Source organism: Carassius carassius, chromosome 6 (genome assembly GCF_963082965.1).
Source record: "Carassius carassius chromosome 6, fCarCar2.1, whole genome shotgun sequence".
In the NCBI taxonomy this organism is placed as follows: Eukaryota; Metazoa; Chordata; class Actinopteri; order Cypriniformes; family Cyprinidae; genus Carassius; species Carassius carassius.
The window spans coordinates 41,259,413-41,277,866 of NC_081760.1; the positions used below are offsets into that span (position 1 = coordinate 41,259,413).

Consider the following 18,454-nt stretch of genomic DNA (forward strand, 5'->3'; position numbering starts at 1 on the left):
TTAAAGGTTCATCACAGTTTCTGACAGGAAACATGTTCAGAGGATATTTCTGACTTCTTTAAACAGTAAGAGAGAGAGATTTCTTGTGAAAGTGGCTTGATCTTTTCGACAGCTGTGTTGCTGTAACCTGTTTCATCAAACCATCAAACTTTCAGTGAAGATTCAAGCAGGACTTTCCTGTAAAAACACATCATGAGAAAACAGCAAACGCATTACATTAGAGTCCCATCAGATGTCAGGTTATCAGAATTATTAATGTTTTTGTCGTGATCTAGAATAGGTTATTATGAAATACTTTCTGAAAGTGCTATTTTTAGTCTTTTATAGTGAGTAATGAATCTGCAGTAAAGGACACACATCTCAGTGTCCTCATTACAACCCATGATTTTAAACATGTTTATTGTGTGTAATAATCTGTATTTTGCTCAGTTAATTTCTATACACTAATGCAAAACCTATACTTTAAACATTAATGCAGTCACTCACAGACATAATAAATTAATTCCACAGAACTGTAAGTTCATAGATGATGATTAATAGTCAAATAAATAGTAAATGTTAATATAATTTCATGACTCTTAAACAATCATTTAAAGATCTTCAGCAGCTGACAGAGAATTAAATTCATCTGTTTTATTCCATCATGCTCTCATTCAGGACTCTTTTATTTCATTAAGCTAATTTGAAAGGATTTGATTTCCACATACGTGACTCAGTGAATTCATCTCTGTCTCTTACTGTGAAGATTAAACTACATATCAAGCATTTATTCAACACGTCTCGTTTGATCTTGAATGGCTGTGACATTGATTAAAGTTAATAAAGTTAATAAAGCAAAGCAAGTTACTGTTCCTGTGAACACCACTGACTCAAACTAATGCAGCTGAAGCAGCAAATAAAGAGAAACGACAAATATTGATCACATTAACAATACAGCAGGAAGGATTTAATCCTGTTCAACTGTCTGGAGTCTCTCAAAACTTTTATTTTTATACCTCCAGAAAACATTGCTACATTTAGCAGAATGTTAAATATTGATGAGTTGAATAAACAGTCAGGAGCTCATCTGATCTCAGATATGAATCAATCTGAAAGATTATAAAACATCATATTGTGATTCAGTGTTCAGATTATGTCATCCTCCGTTCCCTGAGGACAGAAAACTCACAACACTCTGTAAATGTCTTTATTGTTTTGTTATTTCTTAAATTGTATTTAATCTCTTCTAGATTTTCTGGCTTTAATCTCACTGCTCAGTGTTGTGAGAGATTGTCTTCAGCTCTACAATCCTCAAACTGTGTCCTGAGAGAGCTGGATCTGACGAACAATAACCTGCAGGACTCTGGTGTAAAGTTTATTTCTGATGGACTGAAGAGTCCAAACTGTCAGCTGCAGATACTGAGGTATTAAGAACATATAAGAGATCATTTACAGTCAACTGATCACAGTGTGTGTGTGTGTGTGTGTGTGTGTGTGTGTGTAGATGATCTGACTGTGTGTGTGTGTGTGTGTGTGTGTGTGTGTGTATAGATGATCTGACTGTGTGTGTGTGTGTGTGTGTCTGTAGATGATCTGACTGTGTGTGTGTGTGTCTGTAGATGATCTGACTGTGTGTGTGTGTGTGTGTGTGTGTGTGTGTGTGTCTGTAGATGATCTGACTGTGTGTGTGTGTGTGTGTGTGTGTCTGTAGATGATCTGACTATGTGTGTGTGTGTGTGTGTGTGTGTGTGTGTGTGTGTCTGTAGATGATCTGACTATGTGTGTGTGTGTGTGTGTGTGTGTGTGTATAGATGATCTGACTGTGTGTGTGTGTGTGTGTGTGTCTGTAGATGATCTGACTGTGTGTGTGTGTGTGTGTGTGTGTGTGTGTGTGTGTGTGTGTGTGTGTGTGTGTCTGTAGATGATCTGACTGTGTGTGTGTGTGTGTGTGTCTGTAGATGATCTGACTGTGTGTGTGTGTGTGTGTGTGTGTGTGTGTCTGTAGATGATCTGACTGTGTGTGTGTGTGTGTGTGTGTGTCTGTAGATGATCTGACTGTGTGTGTGTGTGTGTGTGTGTGTGTCTGTAGATGATCTGACTGTGTGTGTGTGTGTGTGTGTGTGTCTGTAGATGATCTGACTGTGTGTGTGTGTGTGTGTGTGTGTGTGTGTAGATGATCTGACTGTGTGTGTGTGTGTGTGTGTGTGTGTGTGTGTATAGATGATCTGACTGTGTGTGTGTGTGTGTGTCTGTAGATGATCTGACTGTGTGTGTGTGTGTGTGTGTCTTCTCAAAACTCAGGCAATTTGATAATACCTAGAATATCAAAATCAACTGCAGGCGGCAGATCCTTTTCCTATTTGGCGCCCAAACTCTGGAATAACCTACCTAACATTGTTCGGGAGGCAGACACACTCTTGCAGTTTAAATCTAGATTAAAGACCCATCTCTTTAACCTGGCTTACACATAACATACTAATATGCTTTTATTATCCAAATCCGTTAAAGGACATATGCATGACAATGTTTGTTATTTATGATTAAATCACCAAAAATAAGTCTGAAAAAGTCCACAAACACTCTTGACACTTTTCTCCTGTTTTGTTATTAGTGATGGACATTGCAGGTGTCATTTGCAATAATTTATACGAGCTAGCTTCCCTTTCTCTGTCAAACTCCCCATCACCAAAAAGAGACTTCAATATGTTTTTAATATGATATTAGATCAGCTGGATACACATGTCAAAACATGAAGTTTATTTGACAGAATCTTCTGATGGTGAATGTTACACAAAGGCAGAAGTTGTAAGGTTTAGTTTTTCTCTTTCAGCTGTAGTTGCTGCTGTTGTTTTAAGAAGAGTTTGAAATGTTTACTTCCTTTCATGACTGATGCTCAGACTCTTATTCTTTCAGTTTGTTCTTTATAAAGTCAATTGCCAGCTGGCAAGTTTTATTTATTTGTTCATTAATTCCCTGTTTGTGCGTAATACAGACAACTGACTCTTTCCTTCTGTTTTCAGATCTTCTGTGCTCAGATATCAGCCTCTGCTGAAGTGTCAGTCTTGTGTTCATATCTCTGATCCAGATCAGTGGGATCAGATTGAGCCGTCGCTCTGCACAGATCAAGGAGTGTCAAAGTTCAGGGTTAGCACTGGACCGGGGCGTTACGAGTGTGTCAGGTCCAGGATGAGATGGGTCTGTGATGGGGACGTCACTCTTCAGTATCACACCGTAGACGGACGGTTCCTCAACACAGAGCTGGAGAGACTGCAGTGCAACCGAATCGCTCCGGTGATGGACGTGACGGTGATCTCAGGGAAACTGGAGGAAGTTCATCTGCCACATTACATCTGTTTAGGAGAGTCTGAAGCTTCCCTCAGAGATGCTGTGAACGTCCTCAGTGTAAAAGATGAGGGAATAACCACAGAACCTGTGGAGCTGACACGATTCCATGCTAAGATTGTCCAACCATCCTTCTCTATTAAAACATTAATTATAAGATGGATACTGCAATGGGACGAACACTGTGATCTTCTTCTCTACAGGCGCTCTAAAGCTCCTCTTATTCTACATGTCTACTTCTTTCCAGTTGATGATTGTGCAAAAGAAAAAGTTGAGAAGATTGAAAAATCGAGCTCTGATCAGATTTGGCATCCCAGACCTGACAAAGCGCTTCGGATGGAAACTCCACACAGTCTCGTTGTTCCTGGTGCCTCTGTCCATCCCAGAGAAGGGATTACACTCAGAAGACAAACTGACCCAAACTTCTTCAAGATCATGATCAAGACACGTCTGAAGAAAAATCTTCAAATGAAACTTATTAGAGAGGAGGACAAGAAGATTGTCTGGACTGCAACTCTTCAGAAAGAGGAACTTGATCAGATTCGTACACAGCGAGACGAGACACGTCCACAGAGAGATGAGACACGTCTGAAGAGTGAGGCAGATAAAGCAAGATATTTTGATGACCACTGGTCAGATCTCATTCAGAGAGTTACAAATGTCGAGATCATTGCAGATAAACTGCGTCAGCAGCAACTCATTCATGAGGAACAATATTCAGAAATCATAAAGAGTGCAACCAGTCAGGACGGCATGAGAACGATCTGTGAGATCATTCGTAAACACGGTGATGCTGTGAAAGCTAAACTCATCTCAATTCTTCAGGAAAAGAACTTTTCCACTTTTAACATCGTCTGATTCTACATTTAGAGCTCAAGGAGCAGAACAGCATACTGAAGGCTCGTCCTCTAGATGATACCAGAAGAAAATGGCTTATATTTGATCAGCAATGATGTCTTCAAAATATTAAGTGATAGAAACAATACAAATACATCTCAGGTTCTGTTTGTCTAATGGCAGGGAAATCTTCACATTCACAGCTAATTCAGAGCAAGATTTACATTTATATTTGTCGAACTGTGTATTTCATGTTTGTACGTGGTTTTATACATCAGAAATTCACCAAGATTGAGATATTTCAGGCTTTTCTCTGTTTTACTTTAGTTTTCATACAAAACTATCAACAACCTAAATAATGAAATGAAAATGAGGAATGTTACCTTGGTAACTAGCTAAAATAAGTTTTAGGTTTTATTTCAAGTAACAAAAATGTTTAATGGTTTCAGGTTTAGTCTTAGTTAAATATAACAACCCTGACTAATTAATGTCTAATTCGGTTCGGTCTATTAAAGGATATTTTTGTAAACTATTCTTTGTTGTTTTAGATATTTGACTGATATTTCACACATACTGTATTATTTCTCAGAACCAATCTTCCCATCACAGCTTTGCAGACGATCCCCAGGTTTATCGGAGACTCATCTCTTAATGACTACAGCCCACTGACTCACTGCGTTTAGAAACACTGATGAAGTTCTCAAGGTGAATGCATACCTTGACTCTAAGGGGGTCAAACAACTGAAGAGACAGACCTTAGTTTCAGTAGTCATGTCAAAGCAGTAACTCAATCAGCATACTATCATTTAAAAAACATTGCAAGAATTAGATGTTTTGTTTCCAGCCAAGACTTGGAGAAACTTTATCACCAGCAGGGTGGGTGATTGTAATGGTCTCCTTCCCTAGAAGACAATCAGACAGCTGCAGTTCATCCAGAAACCATTACTACTTCCCTTGTTCATTAGGTGTTCATGAATCACTCACTGGCCTGACCTCTGTACATTGCAGATATGTTCATGTGGTGGAATGGAAGTTGTTACCCTCTGTTGAAGAGCACTCTATAGGGTTAGCTTCGTCTGTCACCAGCTGGTTAATATTATCTTGATTGCATCACGATAGAAGCACTGCATGCCACTATGAGTATTTAGCTGTTTCTCCTCACCTCATGTTCGTGCCTGGTGTATTCATGTGGTTCGGATCATTTTATCTACTTCTCAGTTTAAACCCAGTTGGAGTGCAGTGGGGTGTGTTGGTCGGATTGACCCGGTGGGCAGGACGCATGGACCTGGACTGCGCTGCTGGTTTGTCTTCATTGGTTCTTCTGCCAGCAGTGCTCTCCTGGTCCTTAGTTGGTTTAATTTGGGGTAAGTTTATTTACTTTTTTTGTGGTTTGTTTGTAGGTTTGATGAATATTGGAGTGTTTATTTTGTCTTTTCCTTTGTTTTTGGTAATTTATGATCCATCAGTTAATGTGATGTAGGTACTTAAAAGGTAACTGTATTGAATATTTTCCAGTGAATAATGATTTGAGTTTTTTTGTGTGTGTGTAATAAAACATTGGTTTTAACTGTTGGAACAGTCTCGGTCCTCTCTGGGCAGACAGAACCTGTAGCCTATATGTTTGAGTGACTGTTTACACCCTGGAGTGGAAGTCTAGCTGGCTACTCTTGAAAACTTATGTCAAAGTTGCTGTTTCTTTCTCCTTGATTCTCCTCTGCCTTACTGTCTATTACATTCACTAAATATAAACCTAACAGAGAACTACGATCATTAGGATCAAGTCATTTAGAAACGCCAAGGTTCACTCAAAACGAGGGGAGTCTGTTGTAAGCTATTATACCACCCGCAGCTGGACAACATACAGTAACCCATCTCTCTGTAGGCCGTCTGGTGACAGAGGAAGGTTAGTTTACTTCACTGATCAGAACTGTTTTTCTCTGGAATAACCATGCAGGCAAATCCAGTGTAAGTGTAACTTAACCCAATAAAGCCAAATTTCCAAATGCCTGCAGTACTCTGATTTTGCCAGTGTTTATGTCTGCTTAAACCAGGGGTCGGCAACATGCGGCACGTGTCTCAACAGTGGCACTCAGAGGGATTATCACTGGGGGGCGAGTGATAGGGAAAACTGCATACTGACCTACATTTTGAGGTAATAACTTATCATAGTCACACAGCCTGTAAGGGGCTATAAATACTATTAAAGTGTGAGAATTAACTTGCGCTAGTCTACGGGTGCGTGCGACTGCTGCACATACGCTTCAGATCAAAGCAGCAGACGTGCTCGTCAATGTCAAAATGATAGTGATATCCTGTTCGCGAACGAATCATTCGATGTAATTTAATGTGGCTGACACTCCCTTTGAGTTCAAACAAACCAATATCCCGGAGTAATTCATTTACTCAAACAGTACACTGACTGAACTGCTGTGAAGAGAGAACTGAAGATGAACACTCTCTCTTCACAGCAGGTCAGTCAGTGTACTGTTTGAGTACATCAATCCGGTTACATCGAATGATTCGTTCATGAACCGGATATTACTAACTGCTTTGTTTTGAAATCTCTCACACAACAGACACGGAAGAGAAGACAATGCTGAATAAAGTTGTAGTTTTTGCTATTTTTGGACCAAAATGTATTTCCGATGCTTCAAAATATTCTAACTGACCCTCTGATGTCACATGGACTACTTTGATGATGTTTTTCTTACCTTTCTGGACATGGACAGTAGACCGTACACACAGCTTCAATGGAGGGACTGAGAGCTCTCGGACTAAATCTAAAATATCTTAAACTGTGTTCTGAAGATAAACGGAGGTCTCACGGGTTTGGAACGACATGAGGGTGAGTTATTAATAACATAATTTTGCTATTTGGGTGAACTAACCCTTTAATGTTAAAGAGACAGAGGTAAAATAAAGCTGCAAATTATTTAATATTAGTCAACTTTTTACAATACATTTTACGATAGAATCAAAAAGGTTGCTGACCCCTGGCTTAGACCCTGATGTGCTGCCTAGCACTTTTACACATCAGGCATTTATCACTCTGATCACTGGCGTGGATTCTATCAGATCAAGTCTGTGTGTACACATGTGTTATAAATGAAGCCCCAGTACTGTGTATTACACACAGCCATACTGAACTCTGTGAAGAAACAAAGAGGAGCAGGAAACACAACTCCTCTGATAATGAGAAGAGAGATGGAAAATGTATTTTTTAAACCTAGAATTAAATAGATGAAACTGACAACCAGGATAACAAGTGTGCAATTATTAATCTTATGCTTTAATCCATACACAGTTTGACATTACATTCATTAGTCTTTGTCCTGGAGTAACATGAGCTTCAGCGTTGATCTCCATGGATCACACTTCTGTCTCTGTCACGTATACAAACACATATCATTGTACTTCTAAATATTGATTACTGAGATGTTCTTCATATTTAGTTTGAACTTATTTGAGATTTATCTTTTAATTTATTAACTTCATATGAACGAGTCAGATGCGACCACAGAGTGGTTTAGTCATCAATTCCACGCAGAAATAGTTCATGTCACTTCATGAAGTGAAAGTGCAGAAACTCTTTAAATAGGAGACAGAGTGAGAGACAGGAAGTACAGAGACGACGGCGATGATGTCATCAGTGCAGCAGCGTCGTCGTGGTAACAGCAAATAGGAGCAGCTGCAGACAGACATGTGACCAGACTCTGGATCCAGCAGCTGCAGAGAGACACAGATGTGGAGATGAACACTTACACAAGAGCCGTGGACTCACGATCAGGACTGACGTGGCCTAATGGTTAGAGAGTTGGACTCCCAATCGAAAGGTTGTGAGTTCGAGTCCCGGGCCGGCAGGAATTGTGGGTGGGGGGAGTGCATGTACAGTTCTCTCTCCACCTTCAATACCATGACTTAGGTGCCCTTGAGCAAGGCATCGAACCCCCAACTGCTCCCTGGGCGCCGCAGCATAAATGGCTGCCCACTGCTCCGGGTGTGTGCTCACAGTGTGTGTGTGTGTGTGTTCACTGCTCTGTGTGTGTGCATTTCGGATGGGTTAAATGCAGAGCACAAATTCTGAGTATGGGTCACCATACTTGGCTGAATGTCACTTCACTTCACTATCACTTCACTATCACAAACTGACTGTCTTCTCTAGCACTGGATTTAAATCATCAAAACTAGTTTAAAGACTTTTTCCATTTCTGTCCTTCAAACTAAAGATTTAGTAATGCCATGTTTATGATAAGTGAACAAAATAAAACCAAGTACATAAAGACAAGAACAAAAATAATTAACTAAAACAAAACATGAAATCATTTTATTTTAGCAACATGCTAAGTCAAAGCTTCTCATTTTCATTTAGTTTAAAGATGTTCAAAAATAACTCCAACTAAAATAAGAAAAACTATATAGATATTTTAAAACCGCTATTAAAATGTAACAAATAATAAAACTTAACTTAAAGGGTTAGTTCACCCAGATAGCAAAATTATGTTATTAATAACTTACCCTCATGTTGTTCCAAACCCGTGAGACCTCCGTTTATCTTCTGAACACAGTTTAAGATATTTTAGATTTAGTCTGAGAGCTCTCAGTCCCTCCATTGAAGCTGTGTGTACGGTCTACTGTCCATGTCCAGAAAGGGAAGAAAAACATCATCAAAGTAGTCCATGTGACATCAGAGGGACAGTTAGAATATTTTGAAGCATCGGAAATACATTTTGGTCCAAAAATAGCAAAAACGACGACTTTATTCAGCATTGTCTTCTCTTCCGTGTCTGTTGTGTGAGAGATTTCAAAACAAAGCAGTTAGTAATATCCGGTTCATGAACGAATCATTCGATGTAACCGGATTGATGTACTCAAACAGTACACTGACTGACCTGATGTGAAGAGAGAACTGAAGATGAACACCGAGCCGAGCCAGATAACGAACAATAGACTGACTCGTTCACGAGTCAAGAACCGGTTGCATCGGTTTTCGGATCACCAGTAGTTCTTTCGGACGGTTCGATTCAATAAACCGGTTGAAGAAAACGGTTCACCGGTTCTTTTGCGCTCGACGTAATGGCGTCATTTGCGATGATTGCCCTTGATTCAAGCCTTCGGTTTACCCGCGCTCATAACACTAGCACAGAATCAGTTCAGAATCAATCACCAAAAGAATCAGTTCGGTTCAGATGCTCTGTGTGTCGGTCTGCTTCACACTGAATCACACATGCGCAGTATCATCAACTCCTCGATTCTTCTTATCTGGCTTGGCTCGGTGTTCATCTTCAGTTCTCTCTTCACAGCAGTTCAGTCAGTGTACTGTTTGAGTAAATGAATTACTCCAGGATATTGGTTTGTTTTAACTCAGAGGGAGTGTCAGCCACATTAAACAAGTTAACAGCTTAACAAGTTAACAGCTTAAATTTGTGGATTAATGCGTATTAGAGATGCGAACCGTTTAAAACGATTCAGTTCGATTTGGTGAACTGGTTCAAAAAGATCCGCTTACATTGAATGATTCGTTCGCGAACAGGATATCACAAATTGCTTTGTTTTGAACTCTCTCTCACAACAGACACGGAAGAGAAGACAACGCTGAATAAAGTCGTCGTTTTTGCTATTTTTGGACCAAAATGTATTTCCGATGCTTCAAAATATTCTAACTGACCCTCTGATGTCACATGGACTACTTTGATGATGTTTTTCTTACCTTTCTGGACATGGACAGTAGACCGTACACACAGCTTCAATGGAGGCACTGAGAGCTCTCGGACTAAATCTAAAATATCTTAAACTGTGTTCAGAAGATGAACGGAGGTCTCACGGGTTTGGAACGACATGAGGGTAAGTTATTAATGACATCATTTTGCTATTTGGGTGAACTAACCTTTTAATATTTAAATATATCAATCAAAATATTAACAAAAATTATAATAGTATAGTAAAATATCACCGCTTTATAATGAACGTTGATTTGAACTGAATTCGAAGGCTGAACTGTTCTCAGGACAGAAGTATTTTTCAAAATTATTTGGAGGAAGTCACATTTTAAATGTTTATACGACTTATTATAGTATTAACAGAGGTTCTGTATTTCTGAAATGTGTTGTGCTCTACTGTCAGTATTTTCTCCGTTTAAAGCTGGCTAATGCTAGTGTGTGTTGATGAACAGGATCAGGTGTGAACAGCAGTGGTTTGAGTTCGACTGGAGTCTGCACTGTGACGGCTAGCCCCGTGTCTCCTGTCCTGATGTGTCTGAAGCGGTGTGTGTCTGTACCTGTGGTGCCGGTCTGGGTGGACGGTGCTTTAGTGCTGCTGCTGGCTGTAGTGGTGCTGCTGCTGACGGTGGTCTGTGTGACGCTGGAGTTCCTGCCCCCCGTCAGATCGAGCCGCAGCGAGTCCAGATCCGACTGCAGCTGGAGCCTGATCCACTCCTGAATCTGTGCTGCGCTCTCATACGTCTTCAGATCGGCCACATTCACACCCAGCAGTCTCTTGACCTCAGGCACGAGCAGCACCTGCACACACACACAGAGACACACGCACGCACACAGCAGCAGATTAACAAACGTCCTTCAGATGAGACAGAGGAACTGAACAGCAGAAAAACAGCTTGTGTTTCTATCAGCAGAAAGGTGTGTGACTGTGAAAGTGCTTGGGTTTAGAGTCTTGTTCTCAAATGTGAAGTCTGTTCTTTATTTATACAATGCTTTCTACAACTCTTGATTGTGTGGGAGCAGCTTTAGAGAGTCAAACAGGAGGACAGTAACTGAAACACTGAGTGTGTTATCAGCACAGTCACATCAGTGATCCAGTGATGCATGTGTGCTTTAATATCACTTATTAACATTAGCAAATGCATAAACATTAACATGAACATGCAATACTTTTGTTGTTACTGTATTCTATTAATCTTAACGTTAGTTAATAAAAATACAACTCTTCATATAGTTGATGTTAATTCTGTTCCCTTAAACCGTATTAATTAACAGATACAACCTCTGATTTTAATACTGTATAAGTAAATACTGAAATTAACATTAGCTGGGAGTAAGAAATGCTGGAGAAATATTTTTCACGTAAACAAAAGGAACCTTATTGTAAAGTGTTACATATAGCTATTTGTTAATTCTACAATGGTAACTATATGACATTTTAGATTAATACAAGATTAAAACTTTAAAAGTAAATACAGATAATACATTTTTAAAAATATCATTAAAGGATTAGTTCAGCCAAAAATGAAAATTGTCCCATAGATTACTCGCCTTGAAATCATCCTAGGTGTATATAACCTTCTTCTTTCAGACGAATCCTGTCAGAGTTATTTTAAAAAGTTGTCTTTGATCTTTCAAGCTGTTTGATGTCACTCAGCGGGTGTTGACCTGCATCGGTCTAAGAGAAGTTTAATAAAAAGGGCCTCTACTGAAAAAAAGTGTCTCGCGTGGCTCCGGGGGTGAAAAAATGTTCTGTAAGAATAATATCCATATTCAAAACGTACTGATCACTTTAATGTAGCGTGCGCTCACTGTTGTACACAGAAGCAGTTCTGGGGAATGAGTATGAGGTCAGTGCTGGGCTGCTCAGAAGTGATGAATGTGAAGAGATCAAAACAACAGTAACTGATTAGAAGAGCAAAATGAGGATTTGTAAAGAAGAATGTCGGAGGATTTCCATATAAGCCAAGAGAGACTGGCTAAAGTAAGGAAACGTTCCTTTGCTCCTGGTAACAAACGTTGGTTTTGTTAGAGACTCACAGCACTGAGCTCATACATCAGAATCAGAATCAGAATCAGAAAGAGCTTTATTGCCAAGTATGCTTGCGCATACAAGGAATTTGTTTTAGTGACATAAGCTTCCAGTAAACAGAGACAACAACACACAGACCAAAAAAAAAAAAAAAAAAAAAGAATTTACTGGAGAATTACAAATTGGCAAATAAATAAGTGTATAAACAATTGTGCTATAAATGATAATGGAATAGGATTGAGGGAGATGCAGGAATGTTCTAGGATGGAGGGGTAACAAATAAATATAAGGATATTGCACATTTTTGCATAAGCATACGTTTAAGTGGGAAACATTTAACTGTTCATGAGGTAGATTGCCTGGGGGAAGAAACTATTCTTGTGCCTTGCTGTTCTTGTATTTGCGGCTCTGAGGCGCCGGCCAGATGGCAAAAGTTCAAAGATGGGGTGACTTGGATGTGAGGGATCCAGAGTGATTTTCTGAGTCCTTTTCCTCACTCTGGATGTGTACAGTTCTTGGAGGGTGGGCAGGGGAGCACCAATAATCCTTTCAGCAGTCCGAACAGTTCTCTGTAGTCTTCTGATATCTGATTTTGTAGCTGAACCAAACCAGACAGTAATTGAAGTACACAGGACTGACTCAATGACGGCTGAGTAGAACTGTTTTAGCAGCTCCTGTGGCAGGTTAAACTTCCTCAGCTGGCGAAGGAAGTACAACCTTTGTTGGGCTTTTTTCACAATGGAGCCAATGTGATTGTCCCACTTTAGGTCCTGAGAGATGGTGGTTCCCAGGAATCTGAATGACTCCACTGCAGCCACAGTGCTGTTCATGATGGTGAGTGGGGAAAGTGCAGGGGGGTTTCTCCTAAAGTCCACAGTCATCTCCACTGTTTTGAGCGTGTTCAGCTCCAGGTTGTTAAGACTGCACCAGACAGCCAGCTGCTCAACCTCCTGTCTGTAAGCAGTCTCATCACCGTCCTGGATGAGGCCGATCACTGTAGTGTCGTCTGCAAACTTCAGGAGCTTGACAGAGGGGTCTTTAGAGGTGCAGTCGTTGGTGTACAGGGAGAAGAGCAGAGGGGAGAGAACACATCCCTGAGGTGCACCAGTGTTGGTGGAGCAGCTGTTTGACATGAATTTCCCCAGTCTCACTAACTGTTGCCTATCTGTCAGAAAGCTGGTGATCCACTGACAGATAGAGCTAGGAACAGAGAGCTGGGTCAGTTTGGTCTGGAGGGTTGTTGGGATGATGGTGTTGAAAGCCGAACTAAAGTCCACAAACAGGATCCTCACATAAGTCCCTGTTTTGTCCAGATGTTGCAGGATGAAGTGCAATGCCATGTTGATTGCATCATCCACGGACCTGTTTGCTCGGTACGCAAACTGCAGGGGGTCCAGTAAGGGTCCAGTGGTGTCCTTCAGATAAGCCAGAACCAGTTTTTCAAACGACTTCATGACGACAGACGTTAGAGCCACAGGTCTGTAGTCGTTAAGTCCTGTTATCTTGGGTTTCTTTGGAATGGGGATTATGGTGGAGCGTTTGAAGCAGGAAGGCACTTCACACAACTCCAGAGATCTGTTGAAGATCTGTGAAAAGATGGGGGCCAGCTGGTCAGCACAGATTTTCAGACAGGCTGGTGTAACGCCATCTGGGCCTGGTGCTTTTCTTCTTTTGTTTTTCTTGAAGACCTGGCGCACATCATCTTCACAGATTTGAAGAGCAGGAGGTATGGAGAGGGGGATTGCAGGAGGTGTTAATGGTTGTGTAGGGAGATGGTCAGAGTGGGTGTTGGGGGTTTCAAATCTACAATAAAACTCATTCAGGTCGTTAGCAAGTTGTTGATTAGCCTCAGTGCAAGGGGATGGTGTCTTGTAGTTTGTGATGGCTCTCAGTCCTCTCCAAACTGAAGTAGAGTCGTTGGAAGTAAACTGGTCTTCCAACTTTTTAGCGTAGGTCTTTTTAGCCGCTCTAATCTCTTTGTTTAGTGTGTTCCTGGCCTGATTGTACAAGACCCTGTCCCCATTTCTGTAGGCATCCTCTTTGGCCTGACGAAGGTGTCTGAGTTTTACTGTAAACCATGGCTTATCATTGTTGAATGTTAAATAAGTCCTGGTAGGAATGCATATATCCTCACAGAAACTAATATAGGATGTTACAGTCTCTGTGAGTTCGTCCAGATCGGTGGTAGCAGCTTCAAAAACGCTCCAGTCTGTGATGTCAAAACAAGATTGTAAATCCTACTCTGTTTCGCTGGTCCATCTCTTCACAGTCTTTACTACAGGTTTAGCAGATTTAAGTTTCTGCTTGTAGGTTGGTATAAGATGAACCAGACAGTGATCAGAACGTCCCAAAGCTGCTCGTGGAACAGAGTGATATGCATCCTTTATTGTGGTGTAACAGTGATCCAGTATATTACTGTCTCTGGTGGGACAGGTAACATGCTGTCTGTATTTTGGCAGTTCACGGGAAAGATTGGCTTTATTAAAGTCCCCAAGAATGATTAAAACAGAGTCCGGGTGTTGTTGTTCTGTGTCTGTGATCTGATCAGCGAGTTTCTGTAAAGCTGAGCTCACATGCGCTTGAGGTGGAATGTAAACACTAACCAGAATGAGCGAGTGAAACTCCCGCGGCGAATAGAACGGCTTGCAGTTGATAAACTGCGTTTCTAGATCAGGACAGCACATCTTCTCTAACACAGTTACATCTGTACACCACCGTTCATTGATGTAAAAGCATGTCCCGCCGCCGCGCGATTTCCCCGTTGATTCTGCGTCGCGATCCGCTCTAAACAGCTGAAAGCCCGGCAGATGGAGTGCGCTGTCCGGTATGGCGTCATTCAGCCAGGTTTCCGTGAAACACAGAGCAGCAGAGTGAGAGAAATCCTTATTTGTCCGAGAGAGCAGAAGGAGTTCGTCCGTTTTGTTGGGTAGAGAGCGGAGATTTGCCAGATGGATGCTAGGCAACGGCGTTCGAAATCCGCGCTTCCTGAGTCTGACGAGCGCTCCCGCTCGCTTTCCCCACCTGCGCGTCCTGTAGCGCTTGATCAGCGCCGCTGCTCCTCCGATAACATTGTTCAGTAAAACGTCTGTATAATAGAAATCCGGAAAAATATCATGTGGTGTGTTCTGCCGAATGTTCAGCAGTTCATCCCTGGTGAAACTGATCGTGTTTGTTAAACAAAAAACAGGAAAAACGAACAAAAACAGTACAAACACTGGAGAGCCAAGCACTGAAGCAGCCATGTGCGGCGCCATCTTGGAATACATCATTCCCCTAGAACTGCTTCATGTACCACGGTGAGTGCAAGCTAGATTAAAGTGATTATTACGCTTTGAATATGGATATTCTTCTTACAAAATCACATTGATTCACTACAGAAGGCCATCTGTAGTTCAATAGAGGTGGTTTTTATTAAACTTCTCTTAGACTGATGCAGGTCAACACCCGCCGAGTGACATCATTTTTAAAATAACTCTGACTGAATTCGCCTGAAAGAAGAAGGTTATATACACCTAGGATGATTTCAAGGAGAGTAATCTACATTATTGCTGTAGAGCCTCTCAACTGCATTTGTAATTTTGTATTTGGATTGTAATTTTCATTTTTGTAATATTATTTATTTTTGTCTTTATTGTTCTATTTATAGACTGTTTTGTATTATGTGTTGTGTTTTTGAAGAATATGTTGTGATACGGGGTCGTGATGAATGACCATATGAATTTCCCCTTGTGGGACAATAAAGTTTACCTTGACCTTGAACTTGTAAAATGTGTAAATGTGAATGTAAAGTGCAGTGATGTGAATGTTTCCAGTTTGTTTCAGAGAGATTAGCATCAGAAACTAATGAATAACTCACGTTGATGACGCTCTGATTCAGACTCATGAAGGTGAGCACGTCCATATTCACACTGGAGTTCACAAGAGTACGGGTGAACGTCACGTCAGCACCGCCTACACACACACACACACACACACACACACACACACACACACACACACACACACACAGCAAGAGACACACAGAGAGACACACAGACAGAGACACACACACACAAGAGACACACAGAGAGAGAGAGAGAAGTTCAGCATGACAGCAGCAGTGTGTGTGTGTGTGTGTCTCTCTCTGTGTGTGTGTATGTGTTTCTCTCTGTGTGTGTGTGTGTGTTACCCAGGTAGTTCTGCAGCATCTGGTATGTCGTGATGCTGACGGTGTTTGTACTGCGTGTGTTTTTGGGGTTGAATGCATTCTGAGCGATACTGAACAGAATCGACTTCTTCTCTGAGCTGCAGCTGGTCAAAGAGAGAGCAGAAGCTCGCCTGCAAACACACACACACACACACAGTGTACAGGTTAAACCTATATTCATCCAAAGTTTCCAAAACCCTGAAATCAGCAACATTAAGAGTCCAAGAGACCAAGAGTCTCCACATGAGGAAAACAGACTAAATCGTGTTTTAATATGCAACAACTGAAACAGGTTTCTGTGAGGGCTTCAGGGAGAGGGTCTAGAGGGTCGTGACCTGATGGTTCAGGTGATGTGTTTGTACTCACTCCAGGCTGGTGGCCGGGATGTTGTTCAGCACACTGGTGTTCAGCGCACACAGGTTCGTTCCTCCCAGAGCGTTCAGCTCACTACTGCCGAGAGTGTTTCCATTCACACTCAGATACTTACTGACCAGCAGCTGGACCTGAGAGAGACACACACACACTTCAGTACACTGAGTATTTCACGAGGACACCCTTACATCTAATCTGAAAGCAAATAGTAGGCATATTTTGGGGTGCTGTCCTGGCGGAGGGTCCGGACCCGGAGCATAGCCCGAACCCAAAGAACTCCCCCTATCCCTAATTTGGGATAAATAGATTAGAAGTGAAGAGTTGGGGTGGAGGAGGGATGCCGAAAAACTGTCGTATGACAGGAGGTAGGAAGGCTGGATATTTATACACTTGTTGTGCTAATTATGATGGTTACCTAAACGAGATGCACCTGTGCCAAATTGGACGATTATCTGATCGTGCTCCTCCCGAACTTTGTTAATAAAACCTCATACTTCAGCTCTTGGTGTACACTGGCGTCTGCACACACAGCACATCATCAGTACTGTTCTCTCACAGCCCGCTCCTTCCACATCTTATTTATACGATTTTGTCCTGAAATATGAGCTACTTTAGCCTGAAGATGTTTTGTGAATACGGGCCTGATCTGTATCCCAGCTAACAGGAACCTTTATGAACAAACCTTCTTCCAGTAACTTCAACAGAACATTTGTTCAGAATGACCTGATCTTCAGTAATGTTCCTTAAACACTAGCCCAGAAACAGGATTTATACATCATTCATCAGACCGTTTTTAACTGAAATGTTTGAGTTTGTCTAAAACTTTTCAAATGTTTACAACATTCAAATGAAATGATGGAACCATAACGTTCACACATCCAAGAAAAATAATTTTTAAAACATTAAAAAACTGGACTAACTAACCCATACACATACACACACACACAGTCTCTCTCTCACACACACACACACACACACACACAGTCTCTCTCACACACACACACACACACACACACTCTCTCTCTCTCACACACACACACTCTCTCTCTCTCTCTCTCACACACACACTCACACTTTCTCTCTCACACACACACACAGACAGACACACACACGCGCGCACACACACACACACACACTCTATCTCTCACACACACACACACACACACACACACTCTCTCTCTCTCTCACACACACACACACACACACACAGACACACACACGCGCACACGCGCACACACACTCTATCTCACACACACACTCTCTCTCTCTCTCTCTCTCTCTCTCACACACACACACACACAGACTGACACACACACGCGCACACACACACACTCTCTCTCTCTCTCTCACACACACACACACACACACACACACACACAGACACACAGACAGACACACACAGACAGACACGCACACGCGCACACACACACACACTCTATCTCACACACACACACACACTCTCTCTCTCTCTCTCTCTCACACACACAGACAGACACACACACACACACACACACTCTCTCTCTCTCTCACACACACACACACACTCTCTCTCACACACACACATACACTCTCTCTCTCTCTCTCTCTCACACACACACACACACACACACACAGTTCCACTCATTCTCTACCATAGGAGAGGAAGAATTGTATAAACTTGTTAAATCATCTAAACCAACAACATGTATGTTAGACCTTATACCATCTAAGCTCCTAAAAGAGGTGCTTCCAGAAGTCATAGATCCTCTTCTGACTATTATTAATTCCTCATTGTCATTAGGATATGTCCCCAAAACCTTCAAACTGGCTGTTATTAAGCCTCTCACCAAAAAACCACAACTTGACCCCAAAGAACTAGTTAATTATGGACAGCAAAGGGAGATTCGAGATTGGTCTAAGATACTAGAAAAGGTGGTATCCACACAATTATATTCCTTCTTAGAGAAAAATGGTATATGTGAGGATTTCCAGTCAGGATTTAGACCGTATCAT

General features: G+C 41.4%; 2 protein-coding genes across 2 annotated transcripts in view; one reads left to right on the forward strand and one right to left on the reverse strand.

The window, feature by feature from the left end:
- The first annotated feature begins 2,802 nt into the window (after positions 1–2,802).
- LOC132142084 (NACHT, LRR and PYD domains-containing protein 1 homolog) lies at positions 2,803–4,193 on the forward strand. The gene has a single exon (XM_059551722.1). The coding sequence runs from the start codon at positions 3,166–3,168 to the stop codon at positions 4,177–4,179; it is 1,014 nt and encodes a 337-aa protein (XP_059407705.1). The 5' UTR covers positions 2,803–3,165; the 3' UTR covers positions 4,180–4,193.
- A 3,235-nt stretch (positions 4,194–7,428) lies between these two features.
- The window catches only part of LOC132142921 (uncharacterized), a 41,207-nt gene continuing 30,181 nt past the window's right edge, over positions 7,429–18,454 (reverse strand). The window contains exons 38-42 of the mRNA XM_059553126.1: positions 16,457–16,593; positions 16,073–16,221; positions 15,761–15,855; positions 10,433–10,673; positions 7,429–7,884 (exon numbers count right to left, since the gene is read on the reverse strand). Of these exons, the coding sequence (XP_059409109.1) occupies positions 7,805–7,884; positions 10,433–10,673; positions 15,761–15,855; positions 16,073–16,221; positions 16,457–16,593 (702 nt within the window). The 3' untranslated portion in view covers positions 7,429–7,804. The remainder of the gene's footprint in view (positions 7,885–10,432; positions 10,674–15,760; positions 15,856–16,072; positions 16,222–16,456; positions 16,594–18,454) is intronic.